The sequence below is a fragment of the Asparagus officinalis genome, chromosome 8, assembly GCF_001876935.1.
Source record: "Asparagus officinalis chromosome 8, Aspof.V1, whole genome shotgun sequence".
In the NCBI taxonomy this organism is placed as follows: Eukaryota; Viridiplantae; Streptophyta; class Magnoliopsida; order Asparagales; family Asparagaceae; genus Asparagus; species Asparagus officinalis.
The window spans coordinates 116114453-116134323 of NC_033801.1; the positions used below are offsets into that span (position 1 = coordinate 116114453).

The window sequence follows — 19871 nt, forward strand, 5'->3', positions numbered from 1 at the left end:
TAAATATAAGTTCTAGTTTTTTACAACCTAGTTCCAAGCTAAAACTTAGAATAGTTTGAGAGACTAGAACTTTCATTTTTGTATAGAAAAATAAAAAAGCGGGATAATTTTGTACCATTATCCCAATTCTAGTTTTGTTAGATCATTTTTGTATAGAAAAATAAAAAAGCGGGATAATTTTGTACCATTATCCCAATTCTAGTTTTGTTAGAGTTCTACTTGACTAACACTGTAAAATTTTGTTCTAGTTTTAGTTCTATGTGACTAATACCTTAAAAATTTATCCTACAGATTATCTCAGTTCTAATTTTAAGTTCTAGGTGACTAACCCCCCAAAGAGATAAAACTATTCCATTATGGAGAGAGGAAATTAGTTTTTTTTTGAATTTTTTTATTTATTTTACTAAGCATTAAATATTTAGTAATCTTATGAGATTCACATTTCTCTGTTTCTCTCTCTTGATCTTCCCCCTAAGCTGGTGATCAAAGGCGATGGGGATAGAGGGAGAGGGCTAATTCTTTAATCTCGTAGAGATTTCGCTTCTTGAGATTTAAATTGATAGGGAGAGGGAGAGAGAGAGAGAGAGAGAGAGAGGATATGTGTGATTTAGTGGCCCGCACGGGTCGGCATCAGCAGCGATACGAGAATGGATATCGCCTTGTCGCCGGGTACAAAATCTTTTCTTTTTTCTTTTACAACATTTTTGGGATTATTATTGATTGATTGTTTGTTTTGTGTCCTTTATTATTTTTCAGTGAAATTTTTGGGCGTACCCTTTTCATGATTGACAATGTATGGGTAAAATGAAACAAGAAAAGGGAATAATGAAATCGAAATCACATTGCTCTATGAATGGATTTGGATTTTGAGCCTTTTTGAGTTATTTGCATTTTAATACCCTAAAGATTGGGCCTTTTCTAACTTCAATACTCTGAAATTCTATTTTGACAAAAGTGCAGAAAAGTTGATCTTAATTTTGTTTAAGAATATGGACGTAGAAAAGGAAAGTGAAGAACAAAGTTAGGGCTCTGGGGTATTAAAATTGTTGAATTAACTTCAGTTTGAAAATTTTCGGGGTATCAAATTGTCAAAATAGAACTTCAAGGTATCGATGATAAAACGGTGGAACTTTGGGGTTAAAACGGTGAAACTTTGGGGGTATTAAACTGCAAATTATTCTTTTTGTGTTAAAGTAGGGTCTTGAACATTGCTCTTGTTGTTATGATATGCCCTTAAAGAGGATGACTGATCAGAGCATATCTAATATCTTTATGGGAAACATTTGCACATTTTGCATTATTATGTTGAGCCTAGAGACTTCTTAAATGCTATATCTTATGATGAATGAAGAGTAGCAACAATTCATATATACAATAAAGCTACCTTCAGTTTAGAATAACAGCTTATGATGAATGCCTCCACTTCTCTATATGGAATCAGGTGCAATCCTATTCACCTTTTTGATCTTCTGTGTTTATTTTCCTTTGATTTCTATTTTTTTAAATAATTTGGGCATGGACAGTTTTGGTTTATTTGAAACAGAAATCACTTTGCACTGTTCTCCTCAATTTATTACCACATGATGCTCATTTGACTATGTAATTTGTACATTCACTATTGAGCAGTCGTCGGATCGTTATCTGATTATCATACATTGCTTTCGGTATTAACTAGTAAGCTAGTGTATGATAAATAATGTGGGGATAGTATTGTAATTGAATTGCCAAGAAAATGGATGGATATAATCTGTTAGGATTTAAATGTTTTTTCTCTGGCCCGGAGTTGCTGCACAATCTCTTGAAACATGTAGTAAGTTGTAATGTTAATATAATTTGTAAGGATTTAATTTGCTTTTTGCAACTTTACCCCTAACTTTAAGTTTCAAGTATTAAGAATATTTAAGGGCCACAATCTCTTGAAAAGTGTAGTTAATGGTGTTGTTAATAGAATTTGTAAGGGTTTAATTTGTTTTTTACAAATTTGTCCCTAACTTAAAGTTTCAAGTATTGATAATATTTAAGGGTGTTTTAAGATTATCAAAATTGGGGAGAACATGACCAAAACTCTACCTTTTCTTAATTAATAGTAATAGAAATGGTGTTTTACAAGCATTTTGTTACAGCATGTTAAGAATTGAAAATTTGCATGTAATTGTATGATAAAACTATAGGATGTGTAATAATAGAGATTACTAAGTTATTATCTGTTTTCAGGTGTGTCCCATTCAAATATTTTAGCTGTGATGAAAATTGCAATATCAGAATGAAGAAGATCATAAAAGTTCTTATGATCAATTCACCAAGTGGACCTGGCCTTTTGTTTCCAAAGGTATGACTGTTGCTAAAAGTTTCAATTGTGTAAGCAGGATAAGAACTAATACATATCTGTTGATTTCAAAGCTCATACTGAGCCTAGGATTTCCTGCTATTATAATTAACTTGTTGAATTTTACTCAAAACACAAAGTGTTTGGAAAACAGAATCTATATCATCTGTATCCTTCTTCTAGACTTCATAGTCTAGGGATTTTCGGAGGTGTTCCCTGTGACGCCCCTGGGTTCACACAAGACTGCAGTCCAAGGCGAAACCAAGAATGTCAAACCTGCCATGCACCACACCGTGCAATAACATGTTTCACCATCACAATTAACATCTGTCTAGTAGAGTCAACATCTGGGGTAGGTACAAAACAGGCAAAAGATAATACAAGATATACTGATGAAATGATAGTAGTCACATAAATATCTCATCATCCAACATACAGAAATACATAGTCATGCTCTGAGTAGATAAACTGGAATACTCAACAAGTCTCAAATACAAATGTCTGACAAGAGGAAATAAGGCACACCGCCTTTACAACTTCTAGAATAAGACTCAAATACCTAAACAAAAGTCTACTGTGGAACTCCAAAAGAAAATATATCTAAGTAAACAGCTGAAGCTAAAATGCCTCGCCATCAACCTGCGACTCTCCGGGCTCCTGGCTCGTTACCTGAAAGGGGGAGGGACAACGAGCGTCAAAGCGCTAGCGAGTAACATCACAACCAACCCCAAGGGAACATGGCTCGTTGTATAAGAAAATACAGTTATTATATAAGAGCTCTAAAATCATTGATCTTACTATAGAGGGTTTTAGTATTTAGAAATTTACAACACGAGCATATGTACGTCGAGCGAAATAATCCAAATAAGGAAACCCTCATGTATATACCTTGTATCTCAAATTGTAAATCTCTAAACACCAAACCCGAGGTTCTAGTACAGAAAACAATAATAAAAGAAGTACAACTAATCTCAGAACATAAGTACAGTGCCAAGTCAAAATCTACATAACTCCCATGTCGTGATCTGCTGTGAGATAGTCATTTGCAGGGTTAAGAAACTATGTCCAAAACATGAACTATATACTGTGATTTCCAAACTCTTGGAATAGGTGGCAGATGTTCAACACGAAGGCTGAAATAGATTATAGTCCAACACGAGGACTGAAATAGATTATAGTCCAACACAAGGACTTCTATAGATTATAGTCCAACACGAGGACTGTGAAATTGTGCAACGGTCGCTGAGATATATAGAATAATCTACCTATACCAATCCATACTCAAATCAGTATGTAAGTCCCTAATTTATACCCTCAGGTCATCTATCATGCATGGACACATAGTAAGACTAAATACCATTGTCAGATAAACCAGGTAATCACTCGAACCTGAACGAATATTCAAGAATGCACAAAACAGGGAAAAAGCAACAGAGAGAACGGCGGTCGACCGCACCGGTCGACCGCNAATATTTCAAAATACATGAGAAACAAATTGAAACGTTTTAATGACAGTAAAACATGGTTAAACTCTTGTTTAAGAAAGTCAGATCTAGATCTTCATTAGACAAAACGTTGGTGAACTTTCATAAACTGAAATATCGATTCTTGCAATCCATAATGTAAAGAACTCATTTTTATACGAAAATACCTGTTGGGCTCTTCAAAAACTCATGAAAAATCAAAATAAAACCATAGAAAATAGGGGTGAGGGATTGGGCGAGATGATACTCGTTTTAGATGCTGACAACTGCTCTGGAGATGATCCTCCTTTGCTCAGATCTGCGAAAATCCCCTGGAACTCCTCCAAACTCCTCAAATCACCAGGTCCAGCTAGGGTTTTTGAGAGAAGAGAGATGGGGGCTAGGGTTTTAGGTCTGAGGTGAAAAATAGGAGCTCTCCTGGGTTGGAATAGTATAAGTACCAATTCCCTAACCCGACCCGAAACCCAAAAGACCAAAACAAAAACCCGTAAAACCCAAAACCTGAAACTCTCTAATACGCTGTTCGGTCGACCGGTGCGGTCGACCGCCACGGTCGACCGCGTCTGTCGACCGCGCAGCGGTAAAATGCCTGCTGCTAGGCATTTTACATGCTGGCCTTAACATCGATTTCTCTCACTTATATACACCTGTTGGGTTCCCAAACACTGATAAATATATACATCTTATATATATATGGTTATTCATCATAAGAGAATTATTCACTATTAATAATTCACATATATTCATTATAGAATTTTCGGGGTTTTACATTCCCTTGGTTGCATGAGCTTAAACCAGAAGAAACGTTAATGAGGTACACCAGTTGGGCTATAAAATTTTGTGGCTAACCTTTCTCTTATTTTATAATTTCCTTGTCCAGGCAATTTATCACTTCTTAAGATGTAGATGTAAGGCTAGCAACTTTCGTAAAAAAATTGTAAATCTTTTCATTAAGAAGACATGGATAATTCAAGTAGATATTGATAACAATGATGGTGGTGGTGATGATGGTAAAACCTTTTATTATATCATCATTGATGTTTTAATAGAGGAATTTACTATGGATATCTGTATGGGCTCTAAAGACAAGGAAAAAAAAAAAAAAAAAATATATATATATCTATAATATATATATATATATATATATATATATAAATAATAATATATATGTAGAGAGAGAAGAGAGAGAGAAGAGAGAGAGAGAGAGCCAAAACTGTGTGTCAACTTAAGTGCGATAGCAAAAAGTTATCCACCAAATTTTTTAGCCACTCATATTGCCTAGGGATCCTTGCATGATATGAAAAGATTTTTTATATTAAATAATGAGTGGCTAGGAAGTTTGGTGACATCAACTTAAGTTGATAGAAGTCTTTCTCTCTCTCTCTCTCTCCTCTCTATATATATATATATATATATATATATATATATATATATATATATATATATATCATATCATATCATATCATACTCCCTTTAAAAGAGGGAGTTGTGAAAAAACTTTTCAAGGACTATATTACCCCTATTATTTTTTGTTATTATATTCTAATACTAACTAAACTAAATTAATTATTATTGTTAATTAATTATATTATATGTCACTTTAAGTTTGTATAATTTGGTCCCTAAAACTTCTAACATTATTGTAAAACTATACATCATATTAATTATTAGTAATGTATAATAATATATTAATAGATAATTGCATGTCAATAAACTATTTATAGAAAGAGTAGAAAACATAGAACTGTCCTAAAATTATAGCATGAAACTCATATAGAAAAATTACAAGGAGCACTTTTATGTTTAGGTAACAGGACATAATGTACAAACATTAAATTTTAGAAAAAATAAGATATTTAAGTGCAACAAGATACGTTATCTAAAATTAAAAAAAATACAGCAAAATACAAGTGGAGGTATATAAGTATACTTTTGGTAAACTACAAGGTATTTAAGTTCAGTTAAGCCTATAAAAGATTTAAAACCTTTGTTATCTACAAACAATAGTATATGATCCCATTGATAAATAATATTCATCATACAATATGAAGCTAGATGCTTAGCTTATATAGCTTATATTTATATAGTAGAGGAGATGTGGAAAAATTAAAGCATCATATTTTGAATGAGTCCCAAAATTTTGAATTATTTCCTGAAATTATATACTTCACTTAGAAAATTTTAGAAGAGGCTTTTAAAGGACTACTATAAAATGTTGGACATCAAAAAAATATTGAACAAATAAAATTCATGATATCGAATTGCAAAAATCAAGAATATGTATGTAGTACTAGGTTTCATATGAGATAATATTCATACATAACATGATATTGTAATATATAATCTAACATATTAATAAATTTTAAACATAAGAATTTGCATCAAGACATATGCTTAAGATTTGGGAGAGCCAAGAGTGGAGAGATTTGGAGAAGAACTGTGTCCTTTGTAGGTTTTATGGGTTCTGACTTTGCTTTCCAAATACAATCCGAACCTGAGTCCACACTCAAATTAAAAATGACATAATTTTCTTGATATCTTCAAAGGGATATATTGGCCATATTTTCAATGACGGTCGATATATCAAAAATATCACCAAACAAAAGAAAACAATATGAAAATATTACTGAGATAAAATCTTTAACCCAATATATTGACCGATATAGCAATATATTGGTCGATATTTAATAGAATGCCTATAAGAGCAAATATGTAAAGATTATTTAAATATTAGTTCCTTAATTTTAAGTATCCAATGATTCTATATTATTCCCTCAAAAATTTGAATTGCTCATAATTTTAGGGGCTAATATTAAATTATTAAAAATTTGAGGGACAAACTATAAATAAGTCATATTTAAAAGAAGAGTTAATTTTTAAAAAACCCTCCCAACTATGGAGATTGTCTTAAAAAACCCACTCAATTGATTCGGTTTGACAAAACCCCATTATTATGGGGGGTGTTATTAATAAACCCTTTTAATTTTGGTGCAATTTTTAGACAACATCTCTCAACTATAGTGTCTCATAAATACACCCCTAATTTTTAACACTTCTATCAACAAACCTCCTTAACATAGTTACTTCATTATGTGATTTGAACAAAATACCCTATTGAAGAAATCCTTAACCGATAATAAAGTGACCACAACTAATTTATAATTCTTTTTTGCTCTATATCACCTCTTTTTCTTCATATGGCAAAAATCAAGGTAATACTTTTATGATTGATTGATATTTTGGTCTTTTCAAGTCAAATATTTATCACATAATAGATAAGACTCAATGATATTAGTTTTGAGAGGCTAGATTCAAGTTAGAAAAGTCCACATGGGTTAAATCAATTTTTATAAGTTGGGATAGATTACCTACAAAACACTCAAAACTTGGTAGAGATTTACTTAGTTTTAAATAGTTTTTTTTTTTTTTTTTGGGGGGGGGGGGGGAAAGGGGGGGGGGGGGAGGATTGACATGCCCCCATAGTTGAGGGGAAGTTTTCCAAAATTAACCCTTAAACAAAAGCACAAGTTAAGACACGTGTGACATTAATTTTATAAGAATGAAATTTATAGTAAGTTTATCACTCAATGAACTGGTTTGCGTTATTTGTCCTTAAGTTTGTCCTACACATCAACTCTGAAAATCTTTTGCTATAAAAATTTCTAAAAGTAATTTAATATTTATTTGGGATGGGTGTATGATCCTTTTGATTCCCCTTGTCTTTCATGGTTTGTAATAAATTATTTGACAAAATAAATTAAGTTATCATTTTATATTGCTCACCTTCTTATAAGTTTATGAAGCTCATAGCTTGGATATGAATATTATTATAGATATTGTATTCTTCTAAGTCTTTAAGCTAAATTTTTGGACATTGTTTGACATTGGATAGATATGAATTATTTTGTTAAAATACAATCAAGATGAGTGCATAATATATATAAGTCATTCTTAAACTATATTTTATGATTTTCTAAAACTAGAGAGTAATCGTTTTGACAGATCAATTAGTAGTTGGGAGGATGTAAAATGAGTACAACATCAGATTTTAGAATTGATCACATAATTTATATTTTCTTTCTTGATTGAATTTGCACATTCTAATTTAGAAAATTCTAGAAACAAGTTATTGAATATTTATAATACTCGATCGCTAGATAAACAATAGGTGGAAGTATATAACATGTGGAAGTGATTTTTTTTATAACTGAACGAGATCCTTGACTAGATAAAACCTACCACATTTCTGTGATTAATTCAAGAATTTTTTTATTAATAATAATAGGATTTTTCCGTATTGGTCCCTTACATCATTAATAGTTTGAAATTATACATTCAAAATATTAACTAATCTTAAACCATTAATATTTTAAGGGTTTAAACATCACTATTTCTCTGGAAGACAAAATGTTAAAACCACACATTGAAATATCAAAAAAATTTAATATATCATGATAATTATAAAGTTTTATGCAACTATGTTATAGTAAATAAATAAACTTAAAGTAAATAATTATGATATTTGACCACGTGCAATGCACATGCATTCCACCTATCTTAAGAATATTCATTTAGGTGTATCATTTATTCATTTTTCCACTCTACCCTTTACCAGTTAAGCAGAAGTGAGTAATTCTATTATAGCACTAACTTATCCTGCCATCATCTTCACACAGGGAGGATGGGAAAATGACGAAACTGTTGAAGAAGCTGCTGTACGAGAGGCCATTGAAGAAGCAGGAGTTAGAGGAGATTTAAAGGTAATTTTGATACAAATAATGTTGATAAGCATTTGAGTCGTAATGCAATTAGTACTTTGGAGAAAATACATCTACTTATGCTGCAGAAAAGTTGTACAAACTAACATATAATTTTGGCATGAATAACCAACATAAGCCATCATTGTTATTTTTTATATATCCAGTCTATTGCATTTATGCGCATTATGGTGTTAGACTATTATTAATTTTCTTTTTCTTGGTCTTATAAACTTATGGTCAATCCTACTGTAAAAGAACTGTTACAACTGTATTTACCATTGATTCAATAGTTTATAAATATATCTCTACTGAGCTCAAAAGTTTATCACTATATGTGGTCTTTGTGACATAGATTATAACGTAGTGTTCAGATTTTTGGTAAATCAGTACCGATCAACTCTTGGATTACTTTTTTTTGGTTAATTCACTCTTGGATGACATGTTGATCATGCAGAATTTGGTTTTCTCCCAAAAGAAACTGTGGGCAGAATAATTACAGTTCAGGAGATTTAGGACAATATCAAAATTAGTCGATGCAAAATAAAATCAATGCCAATTGGTAGACAGAATAATGACTGTTCAGCATATTTTTTGCATGCATCTAAAATTGCCAAACTTTTAACTCACTCCTGAGCTTATTCCTATTAAAGATTTTCTGTAAGGATTTTGTATTGCTTGGGGCCCCTATGGTTCGCTTAAACCAACAAAGAAGTGGCTTAACCCATGTGGGCTAATATGCAGATATTTTTATTCTGGATATTTTTATTCAGCCCTACTTTCAAAACAAGTAGCTGTGATATCCATGGTTCCAGAAAATATTCGGGTAAAAAGGGTTAGTCCAGGCTAAGTATAGAGAACTCTTGATAGATACATGCTCAGATAGATTATCATCTGAATAATCAATCTGATCAATACTACATAAACTGTTACCTATAATTAGAGGATATTTCATAGACTATGGAATTAGCACAATTTCATTAGCATATGACAAGTGAATTAAAGAGGCTGGGTACCCCTTAAATTGGATTGAGAAGAACCAGATTGTTGGTCCTATACCATTGTCACTGGAATATTATTGGAGTAAATTTCACAAAACCCCTGAGAAGTTTGGCCCATGTTGAGATAAACTCCTAAAATTTGGGAACATCACTTAACCCCCAAAAGGGCGAAAACTTTGCATTTTTCTGAATCTATTTTCAGATAACCCCTGTTATTTCAAAAGGCTTAAGGGGATGAATGGCATTTCCAAACTTTTTGGGGGTTGTCTCCAAAAGGGCCAAACTTGGAGGATTTTGTGAAAATTACCCATAGTATTATCCACTATTTGTTTTCCGACTTCAGTCACCACCATTAGCAAAATCTATATCATGATTATCGGGATTGAGATTTATATTGCATGATGGTCAATCATATTTCTCTTTCGAGTGTGTGTTCAAAATTGAGCCTAAGAAAATCTGACTCTATTTTTTAGTTACCTCTTTTCTCCGAGATTCTAATAAGCTGTACCAGTATAACTCTTTTGTAACTGCTCTCATCACCTCAGAAGTACTTGAATGACTACGACTTCAGAAGCAAGAATCTCCAGGACGAGTTCAGCCCTGAAGGATGGTGCAAAGCATCGATGTTTGCCTTGTATGTGAATGAGGAGCTCGACTCATGGCCAGAGCAAGAAAAGCGCGAGAGAAAATGGCTTACGATTCCAGAAGCCTCTCAACTTTGTAGGCATAGCTGGATGAAGGATGCCCTTGATAAATTTGCGGAGTATTATGATACTGATGATGATAATGATGATCCTCCAGGAAGATAACAGACAGGATCATACATCCAACAAATTTCTTTCTCTTTTATGTGTTTAAAGAGATAGAATATCGGTATTGACTCTTCAAATGTTTGAGGTTTTCACTGATGCGAGTCGGTCAGGTTTCTTTTAGATTATTCTGACTTTCTCTTATGTGATTTTATTGGCTGGGAATTCACTTATTGAAGTAACTTTTACCAAATTGTGCATATATAGATATTTTTGCAAATTGTTAAAAAAAAACTTTATGTGAAGAACTATCGAAGCTTTAATTACCAATCTGCAGTATAGAAAGTCTCAAGTTTATTATTGCTCATTTGCCAATGACACAGTGGATTATTCGACTCTTTCAGTCTTTTGTGATACATATTGGCAATTGCTCATTCATCTAATGCCGCAGGATTTTTGTAGTTGGAAAACAATATTATGGTGCTTCTCTAAACTAGTCTTGTTGAATGCCCACTGTTGTCTATCTTGACAAACTTATTCTTGGTTATACAAGGCTGGAGAGGGTTATATGAGGTCACAAGTGCCAAAAAAAATTCATATGAATGAAAAAATGTAAATAAATCATGGGTTCTCTTATCTTTGCAATTTTCTTGACTTGATTAGAAGAAAAGCTCTCTCATGAGACTGACTTTCTAATTTCCTGTCATAACTGATTTTACTTCTTAGATTATGTTATAGATGTGGTTATTGCCAGGTTCTTAATGCTTAGTGTTTCGTACTAAATTTTTTTTTGTGAAGAACTTGTAGTTTCCGGAAAATAATTTAAGTTCATTGATGATGAAATATTTACCTTAAACTTTTGTAGGTTATGGAAAGGAACTATATGGCAACAAAGACGAAAAAGTTTTGGGAAAATTGCTTCCAGCTCCCAAAACAATCCAACAACGTTGCTCTGCCCCCCACCCCCCCCCAACTTTCCATGTCCCTTTACCCCCAAAACCTCGCCCCCCGCTTCTTCTCTCCAGCCCCCCAAAACAAATCCCCAGGCCTAACTCCGTTTAAACCCCGCTCGAAATACCCAAAATATCCTTCGCAGCCTATGTTCGTCACCCTCTCACGACGGAAACCCATCGTTTTGACTGTAGGCATTAAATGGTGATTAGAATGACTTTTTTTGGGGGGGAATTCCCATTTCTCTCCAAAATTATCACCAGATATTATCACCAGCTATATTCCCCTTCAAGCTAAGTTGTTCCTTCCACTTAATTCTCCTCAATAAAAGCCTCTTCGATTATTCAACTACTCCCTGTAATAAAATGGCGGATGGATCTCTTCTATGTGTGGTAACGAAGGCAAAAAGCAACAAAGGTGGTGATGGTGTATTCGTCGTTATCAAAGAGAATACAGAAATAATCAGCTTGAGATATCGAGTGGCGGAAATGCTTAAAATACCAATGCAATCTCTTTCACTGAAGTTTATATGCGAAAGGGAAAAGAAATTCAGTATTTCAATTGACAATGACGACAACTTAAATTTGATGTTCGAGTATTGTCGGCGTAATGGATTTACAGACGCGAATTTGTATGCTACCTCCGCTGGGGAATCCTCAACGTCGCAGAACACGCAGACTACGCCGGATACTGCGTAGGAATTACACCCCAGATTTCCTTTTGAGTTTACTGATAGGTTTTTCCATTAGTTGTTAACCTCATGCATTGGTTGCTTAGGTAATGTGTTGGTTGTCAAGGTTATGTTAAGCACTGGTTGTTAAGGTTATTTGTTAGCTGTTACGTATACTGGTTGGTTCCTAAGATAAGGTGTTTGATGTTAAGTATATGCGTTTGTTGTTAAGGTCACGAGTCTGCCCTTAAGTATAAGGGTTAGTTGTTAAGGATATGTGTTGGCTGTTACGTTTATGAGTTTGTTGTTAAGGTTATCAGTTCGTCGCTAAGGCTACGTATTTTTATTACTACTTCAGGACAATACCGACAGAAAATTCGCGGTGCGCAGATACCACGTTCACCCAAACCTGTAATGATGAGCGTATTCCTAATGACAACCCCACCGGCGACTCGATCATGCTGCTGGAAGACATGCTTAATCACCAAACAAAGATCCCAACTGAGTGGCACACCTCCATACGTGAAGTTGGTCAGAAATTTGATAGTGCTGCTGAAGTTAGATTAGCACTTCAATACTATTCAATTGCTAAACGGTTCGAGTATGATTTTTACCACAATGAACAAAGACGCATAAGAGTCTATTGCCGATTCAAACACACACATGGTTGCCCTTGGATGTTGTTTGCTTCCCCGCTCAGAAATTCGTCTATCATGTCCATAAAGAATTTCGAGTCTACCCACACCTGCGGTCAACATGGAGCAAATGCTGGCAACTCAAGGGCATCAAGGAAGTTCATTGCTAACCAAATACAAGCTATTTTGAAGGTTAGGCCAGATCTTCGTGCGGTCGATATCAAGAACGATATGCTTTCTAATTTTGACATCAAGATTAACTACAGTAAAGCGTGGTGGAGCAAGGAGACAGCTCAACAGGACCTGTGCGGTGACGATGATGAGGCTTACGATTCACTGAGATGGTCCTTATCTTTTTTATTCTTCTAAAATCACTCTTACGTTTTGGTTGCTAACTATACGTAGTAGTTGTTAAAGTTATTGGTTCGTCGCTAAGTGTACGGGTTGGTTGTGAAGTTTGAAGATCAGTTGTTATGGTTATGAATCCGTTGCTAAATCTACTGCTTACGTTTTCGTTGCTAACTATACGTATTAATTGTTAAAGTTATTGGTTCGTCGCTAAGTGTACGTGTTGGTTGTGAAGTCTGAAGATCAGTTGTTATAGTTATGAATCCTTTGCTAAATCTACTGCTTACGTTTTGGTTGCTAACTATACGTATTAGTTGTTGCTAAATCTACTGCTTACGTTTTGGTTGCTAACTATACGTATTAGTTGTTAAAGTTATTGGTTCGTCATTAAGTATACGTGTTGGTCGTGAAGCTTGAAGATCATTCGTTATGGTTATGAATTCTTCGCTAAATCTACTGCTTTGTTGTTATATTCATGCAGGTATGAATCCATGGTGCATGCAACTAATCCAGGGAGTCGTGTTGTTATTGATGCTGATGACGGGAGGTTCAGGCGATTGTTCATTAGTTATAATGCCTGTATTGAAGGGTTCATTGCTGGGTGTAGGCCTCTATTATTTTTGGATGGAACATTTATTAAAGATCGTTACAGAGGCATACTACTTAGCGCTACTGGGTATGACGGTAACAAGAGAATATTTCCCCTAGCTTATTGCGTATGCGACCAAGAGAATGAGGTTAACTGGAAATGGTTCTTACAAGGATTATGGACGTTACTGTATGATAGGGAAAATCCTTACCAACCTCCACATCGACTGGTAATGATTTCAGACGCCGACAAGGGTATCAGGGTAGCAGTCGAGGAATTCTTTCCAGATGCATTCCATTCAAGGTGTGTTCTGCATCTAGTCGAGAATTTCAAAAAAAAGATGAAGGATTTTGGGCACAAGGCAAATATCGCGACTACGTTGGGCGAGCTGTTACAATCTGCGGCTTATAAGTTCACAATATCTGAATGGGATAATGACATGAAAGAATTGGCAGCGATCGATCACAGGGCTTACGTCACTGTAATGGAATACTCCCCGGAGAGATGGGCAAACGCGCATTTTCCTGGTATAAGGTAAGATAGCTTGGTCCCAACGTTATTTTGTTACAACACTGTTATAGTTGTTTAGGTTAGAGTTATCCTACAGTTTTTTGTTAAGGTTAGATTTTTATTGTTATGGTTAGAGTTATTCTGCTAGGGTTTTGCTGTTAAGTTTAGGATATTTGTTGTTAAGGTTAGGCCTTTAATGTTTAGTTTATGGTTTTATTGTTAATGTTAGTGTTTTGTTGTTAAGGTATGGCCATGTTACTTCAAACGTTGCTGAGTCCTTCAACAGCTGGATAAGAAAGGCACGATTGTTGCGAATCTTACCTTTGGTTGAGACCATACGGAAGCAAATAATGGAGCGCATGCATGAAAGGAGGCTATTGGGTCAGAAATGGTCTGGATACTTATGCCCGGAAGCGGAGATGGTGCTGAGTGATAACATTCAGCATGGTAGCTGCTTGGCGATTAAACATTCGACGGAAGATATTGTGGAGGTCGAGTCCAATAAAACTTGCCGCGTAGATTTGAAGAATCGGACTTGTTCTTGCAGGTCCTGAGACATCCTTCGCATTCCCAGCAAACATGCGTGTGCTGCAATTTCATGGATGAGACGAGAAATTTATCAATATTGCGATTGGTACATGACTGTTGACGCATTCAGAGCAAGCTATGCACCGATCATCTATCCCATTCCAGATTACGAGAAGCGCTTTGTACCGCCAGAAGAGCGAGTGTTGAAGCCTCCTCTCACCAAAAAAAGACGTGGCAGACCATGCACTAGACGAATAAACAACAGGTCGCTGAACACCTGACTTGTTAAGTGCTCTCGATGCAACATGGAGGGTCACAATCGTGCAAGCTGTAACGAGCCTGTATAGTTTAGCGTTTTATTATCATGTATATGAATTTGTTGTCAGGTATATCATTACAAGTGAGAAGGTTATGACTTGGCTGCTAAGGTTATTACTTGGTTTTCAATCTTATCACTTTAATATTGAAGTTTTGACTTGGTTGTTAAGGTTATTATTTGCTTGTCAAGTTTCTCACTTAAATGTTGAAGTTTTAAGTTTTGACTTGGTTGTTAAGGTTATTATTTGCTTGTCAAGTTTCTCACTTAAATGTTGAAGTTTTGACTTGGTTGTTAAGGTTATTACTTGGTTGTATTTGCTTGTCAAGTTTCTCACTTAAATGTTGAAGTTTTGACTTGGTTGTTAAGGTTATTACTTGGTTGCCAAGTTTATCACTTTAATGTAGAAGTTTTGACTTGGTTGATAGGTTTATCGATTGTATGTTAAGTTTATTGTTATACACCTGTTATCCACCTGCTCTTTGCTGTCAATATCATCGATTGTTAAAATTGTCAAGTATATCATTAAAATTGTTAGGTTTTATGGCTTGGCTGTTAAGGTTATTACTTGGTTTTCAATTTTATCACTTTAATGTTGAAGTTTTGGCTTGGTTGTTAAGGTTATTACTTGGTTGTCAAGTTTATCACCTTAATGTTAAAGTTTTGACTTGGTTGTTAATGTTATTATTTGATTGTTAAGTTTATCACTTTAATATTGAAGTTTTTGATTGGTTGATATGTTTATCGATTGAAAGTTAAGTTTACTGTTATACACCTGTTATCCACCTGCTCTTTGTTGTCAGTTTTATTTGTTTGTTGTTTAGGTTACTATTATTCACTTGCAATTGGCTGTCAAGGTTACCGAGATATTTTTGATCTGACTGCATTCAATGCATTTCATAGTTCCCAAGGCAGTAGAGTAATATCACCATCCCTCGGATTGTTCCAATAAGCCATTTATATTCAAGCACAGTTTATGGAACTTAGAGAATTGACAATGGGGAATAGATAAGGTTATTAGCATTCAAATGGTTGATGCTATCATACAGTCAGAATCCAAGAAATCTTATACTCGAACGAGCCTATATAGTTTAGCGTTTTATTATCATGCACATGGATTTATTGTCAAGTATATCGTTACAAATGTTACGGTTATGGTTTTGATGTTAAGGTTATTATTTGATTGCTAGGTTTATTGATTGAATGTTATGTTTACTGTTAGGTCTCTTACTGTTATTCACTTGCGCTTGGTTGTCACGGTCAGAGGATTGAATGTTATGTTTACTGTTAGGTCTCTTACTGTTATTCACTTGCGCTTGGTTGTCACGGTCAGAGAAGGATATTCTCTGCTACTGCATTCAATGTTTCTCCTAGTTCCCAAGGAGGAGAGTTAATATAACCTGGGATGTTTCTCCTAGTTCCCAAGGAGGAGAGTTAATATAACCTGGGCTCCTATCCTTCGCCTGTTCAACTACAGGATAGCGCAGACATCCTTTCGGCGCATTCTTTCCTCGATCTCCCCTACCATTTATTCTCTGTTGACCCTCTATATTTAATCTGAAAAAAAAACTACCCTCTCCCCAAAACCTACAAGTTCTCCTTTCTCTGTTGCTAAGGTTAGCGCTCTGTTGCCAAGCTTATGGGATGGTTGCTAAGGTTAGCACCTTGTTGTTGCGTTTAGCTCTGTTGTTAGGCTTATTTATTGGTTGTTAAGATTGTAGCAGACCTCATTGTTATTTTTTCTATGTTAAGATCATGGCGTGGCTGTTAAGCTTATTTTTTCATTGTTAAGGTTGTAAGCAAGATTGTAAAGAAAGACGTGGTATGATACATGGTTGTATTGTTGAGCGGATTGTTTTGTTGTAAAGATCATTGACTGGATGTCAAGGTTATGTGCTGATTGTCAAGCTTATGTATTGGTTGTTAAGTTTAGCGCCCTGTTGTTAAGGTTAGTGCTCTGTTGCCAAGCTTATGTATTGGTTGTTAAAGTTAGCTCTCTGTTGTTAAACTTATGGAATGGTGGCTAACATTAGCACCTTGTTATAACGCTTAGCTCTGTTGTTAGGCTTATGTGTTAATAAGATCACGGGGTTGTATTGTACATATTATGGTTTTGTTATTAAAGATCATGGATTGGCTTTCAAGGTTATGTGCTGGTTGTCAAGCTTATGGACTGGTTGCTAAGGTTAGAGTCCTGTTGTCAAGCTTATGGACTGGTTGTTAAGGTTAGCGCTCTATTGCCAAGCTTATGTATTGGTTGTTAAGGTTAGATCTCTGTTGTTAAACTTATGGATTGGTGGCTAACATTAGCACCTTGTTGTAACGCTCATCTCTGTTGCTAGGCTTATGGGTTAAGAACATCACGGGGTTGTATTGTTCATATTATGGTTTTGTTATTAAAGATCGTGGATTGGCTTTCAAGGTTATGTGCTGGTTGTCAAGCTTATGGACTGGTTGCTAAGGTTAGAGCCTTGTTGTCAAGCTTATGGACCGGTTGTTAAGGTTAGCGCCCTGTTGCCAAGCTTATGTATTGGTTGCTAAGGTTAGCGCCCTCTTGTGGAGAGGTCCCTTACTGTTTATTCACTTGCGCTTGGTTATCACGGTCAGCGGCGTATATTCTCTGCTACTGCATTCAATGTTCCTCCTAGTTCCCAAGGAGGAGAGTTAATATAACCTGAACACCTACCTATCCCCACATTCCACGCGGCAACATCACCATCCCTTCGCTTGTTCAGCTATAGGATAGCGCATGTATCCTTTTCGGCGCAATCTTTCCTCGATCTCCCCTACCATTTATTCTCTGTTGACCCTCTATATTTAATCTGAAAAAAATCTACCCTCTCCCCAAAACCTTCAAGTTCTCCTTTCGCCATTAAAACCAGAAGATCAACACTAGTCCTCACGCCGATGAAGATCATGGCGTCGAGGTTTGCGCACACCGATGAAGATCTTGGGTATCCCCCACGCTGATGAAGACATTATCCTCTTATGTGTTTGCTCTTAGTTCCATTAGCTGTGGGTGAATGCATGTGGCTCTTTTCAATGAGCTTGTACAATAAAAAGATAGTTAAGATTGATAGGTGCGTGGAATACAATCAATTCAGATGGGTCATGCGTGAATCACATGGGAAGGCATGCGAATGCTGGTGGAGATAGTCCTCTGGCTTACGTTAACACTGTATAGCTATACAGTGTAACCGTAAGCCAGAAGACTATCTCCACCAGCATTTGCGTGCCTTCCTAGGTGATTCACACATTGATCCAGCTGAATTGATTGTATTCCACGCACTTATCAATCTTAACTATCTTGTTATTGTACAAGATCATTGAAGGGAGCCAGTTATATTCACGCACGGTTATGGAACTTAGAGCAAAGGCAATGGTAATACATGCAGTAGTCATCGTGTATTCAAGCTTATTTGTTTAGTTTAAGGTTGTAGCATGATTGTAAGGAAAATTATTTTTTGATACTGGTTGTTTTGTTAAAGTTTAACAATTTATCAAAAAAATATTATGGAATCGCTGTCACCTTTATTGATTGTTTTGCAAGTTTACGTGTTTATTGTGAAGTTTGGCTTTGTATTTACAAACTTATATATTGGTTGCTAAGGTTAGCGCTCTGTTGCCAAGCTTATGGGATGGTTGCTAAGGTTAGCACCTTGTTGTTGCTAAGAGCTCTGTTGTTAAGCTTATTTATTGGTTGTTAAGGTTGTATCAGTCCTCATTGTTTTGTTGAACTTAGGGAATTGTTGAGAAGATCACGGGGTTGTTGATAAGCTTATTTTTTCTATGTTTAGATCACGGCGTGGCTGTTAAGCTTATTTTTTCATTGTTAAAGTTGTAAGCAAGATTGTAAAGAAAGACGTGGTATGATACATGGTTGTATTGTTGAGCGGATTGTTTTGTTGTTAAGATCATTGACTGGCTGTCAAGGTTATGTGCTGATTGTCAAGCTTATGTATTGGTTGCTAAGTTTAGCGCCCTGTTGTTAAGGTTAGTGCTCTGTTGACAAGCTTATGTATTGGTTGTTAAAGTTAGCTCTCTGTTGTTAAACTTATGGAATGATAGCTAACATTAGCTCCTTGTTAGGCTTATGGGTTAAGGAGATCACGGGGTTGTATTGTTGATATTATGGTTCATGGATTGGCTTTTAAGGTTATGTGCTGGTTGTCAAGCTTATGGACTGGTTGCTAAGGTTAGAGCCCTGTTGTCAAGCTTATGGACTGGTTGTTAAGGTTAGGGCTCTGTTGCCAAACTTATGTATTGGTTGTTAAGGTTAGATCTCTATTGTTAAACTTATGGATTGGTGGCTAACATTAGCACCTTGTTGTAACGCTTAGCTCTGTTGCTAGGCTTATGTGTTAATAAGATCACGGGTTGTATTGTACATATTATGGTTTTGTTATTAAAGATCATGGATTGGCTTTCAAGGTTATGTGCTGGTTGTCAAGCTTATGGACTGGTTGCTAAGGTTAGAGTCATGTTGTCAAGCTTATGGACTGGTTGTTAAGGTTAGCGCTCTGTTGCCAAGCTTATGTATTGGTTGTTAAGGTTAGATCTCTGTTGTTAAACTTATGGATTGGTGGCTGTTGGCCTCTTTGTTTTGATGATGTTTAACAAATAATTTACTACTAATGTTGTTTGTCTAGTATTTGTGTTTTCCTATGTATTGTAGACAAACAACGTAGTTGGAGGATGGATGGAATAGAGCTTCAACGATCATATCAAAAGGAGGTTGGCGGAATGTCGGTGAAGCCTTGCAATTCTAAGTTAAAGATCAAGTTCAAGCTTCATCCGCAAAGTGTACCAAGTCAAGCTTATTGAAGATCAAGATCATTGCTTGGGTAATTTAGTTTAGGAATTTATATTATGTGTGTTAGTACTTTAAGCTCAATCATAAAGCATCGTACAATTCAAGTTCAAGATCCAAGTTTAGCTTCATCCGCAACGTGTACCAAGTTGAGCTCAATGAAGATCAAGATCAAGCTTGAGTAATTTAGTTTAGGA

General features: G+C 35.3%; 2 protein-coding genes across 2 annotated transcripts; both read left to right on the forward strand.

Annotated features, from left to right (window-relative positions):
• LOC109820179 (nudix hydrolase 16, mitochondrial-like) lies at positions 446–10628 on the forward strand. The gene is made up of 4 exons (XM_020386284.1): positions 446–669; positions 2215–2329; positions 8487–8570; positions 10114–10628. The coding sequence occupies exons 1-4, from the start codon at positions 599–601 to the stop codon at positions 10375–10377; spliced, it is 534 nt and encodes a 177-aa protein (XP_020241873.1). The 5' UTR covers positions 446–598; the 3' UTR covers positions 10378–10628.
• Positions 11634–16258, forward strand: LOC109821771. The gene is made up of 5 exons (XM_020387929.1): positions 11634–11899; positions 12297–12917; positions 13403–14044; positions 14265–14567; positions 16087–16258. Exons 1-5 carry the CDS (start codon positions 11634–11636, stop codon positions 16256–16258), a joined length of 2004 nt encoding a protein of 667 aa, XP_020243518.1.

What these genes read in the sequence shown, in the direction of transcription:
- LOC109820179 (XM_020386284.1), top strand. Translation starts at nt 599, where the DNA reads ATGTGTGATTTAGTGGCCCGCACGGGTCGGCATCAGCAGCGATACGAG. An exon ending in CTGGCCTTTTGTTTCCAAAG is followed by an intron (nt 2,330 to 8,486) that starts GTATGACTGTTG and finishes ATCTTCACACAG; the next exon opens with GGAGGATGGGAAAATGACGA. An exon ending in GAGTTAGAGGAGATTTAAAG is followed by an intron (nt 8,571 to 10,113) that starts GTAATTTTGATA and finishes TCATCACCTCAG; the next exon opens with AAGTACTTGAATGACTACGA.
- LOC109821771 (XM_020387929.1), top strand. Translation starts at nt 11,634, where the DNA reads ATGGCGGATGGATCTCTTCTATGTGTGGTAACGAAGGCAAAAAGCAAC. An exon ending in GGATTTACAGACGCGAATTT is followed by an intron (nt 11,900 to 12,296) that starts GTATGCTACCTC and finishes TTACTACTTCAG; the next exon opens with GACAATACCGACAGAAAATT. An exon ending in GCTTACGATTCACTGAGATG is followed by an intron (nt 12,918 to 13,402) that starts GTCCTTATCTTT and finishes ATATTCATGCAG; the next exon opens with GTATGAATCCATGGTGCATG.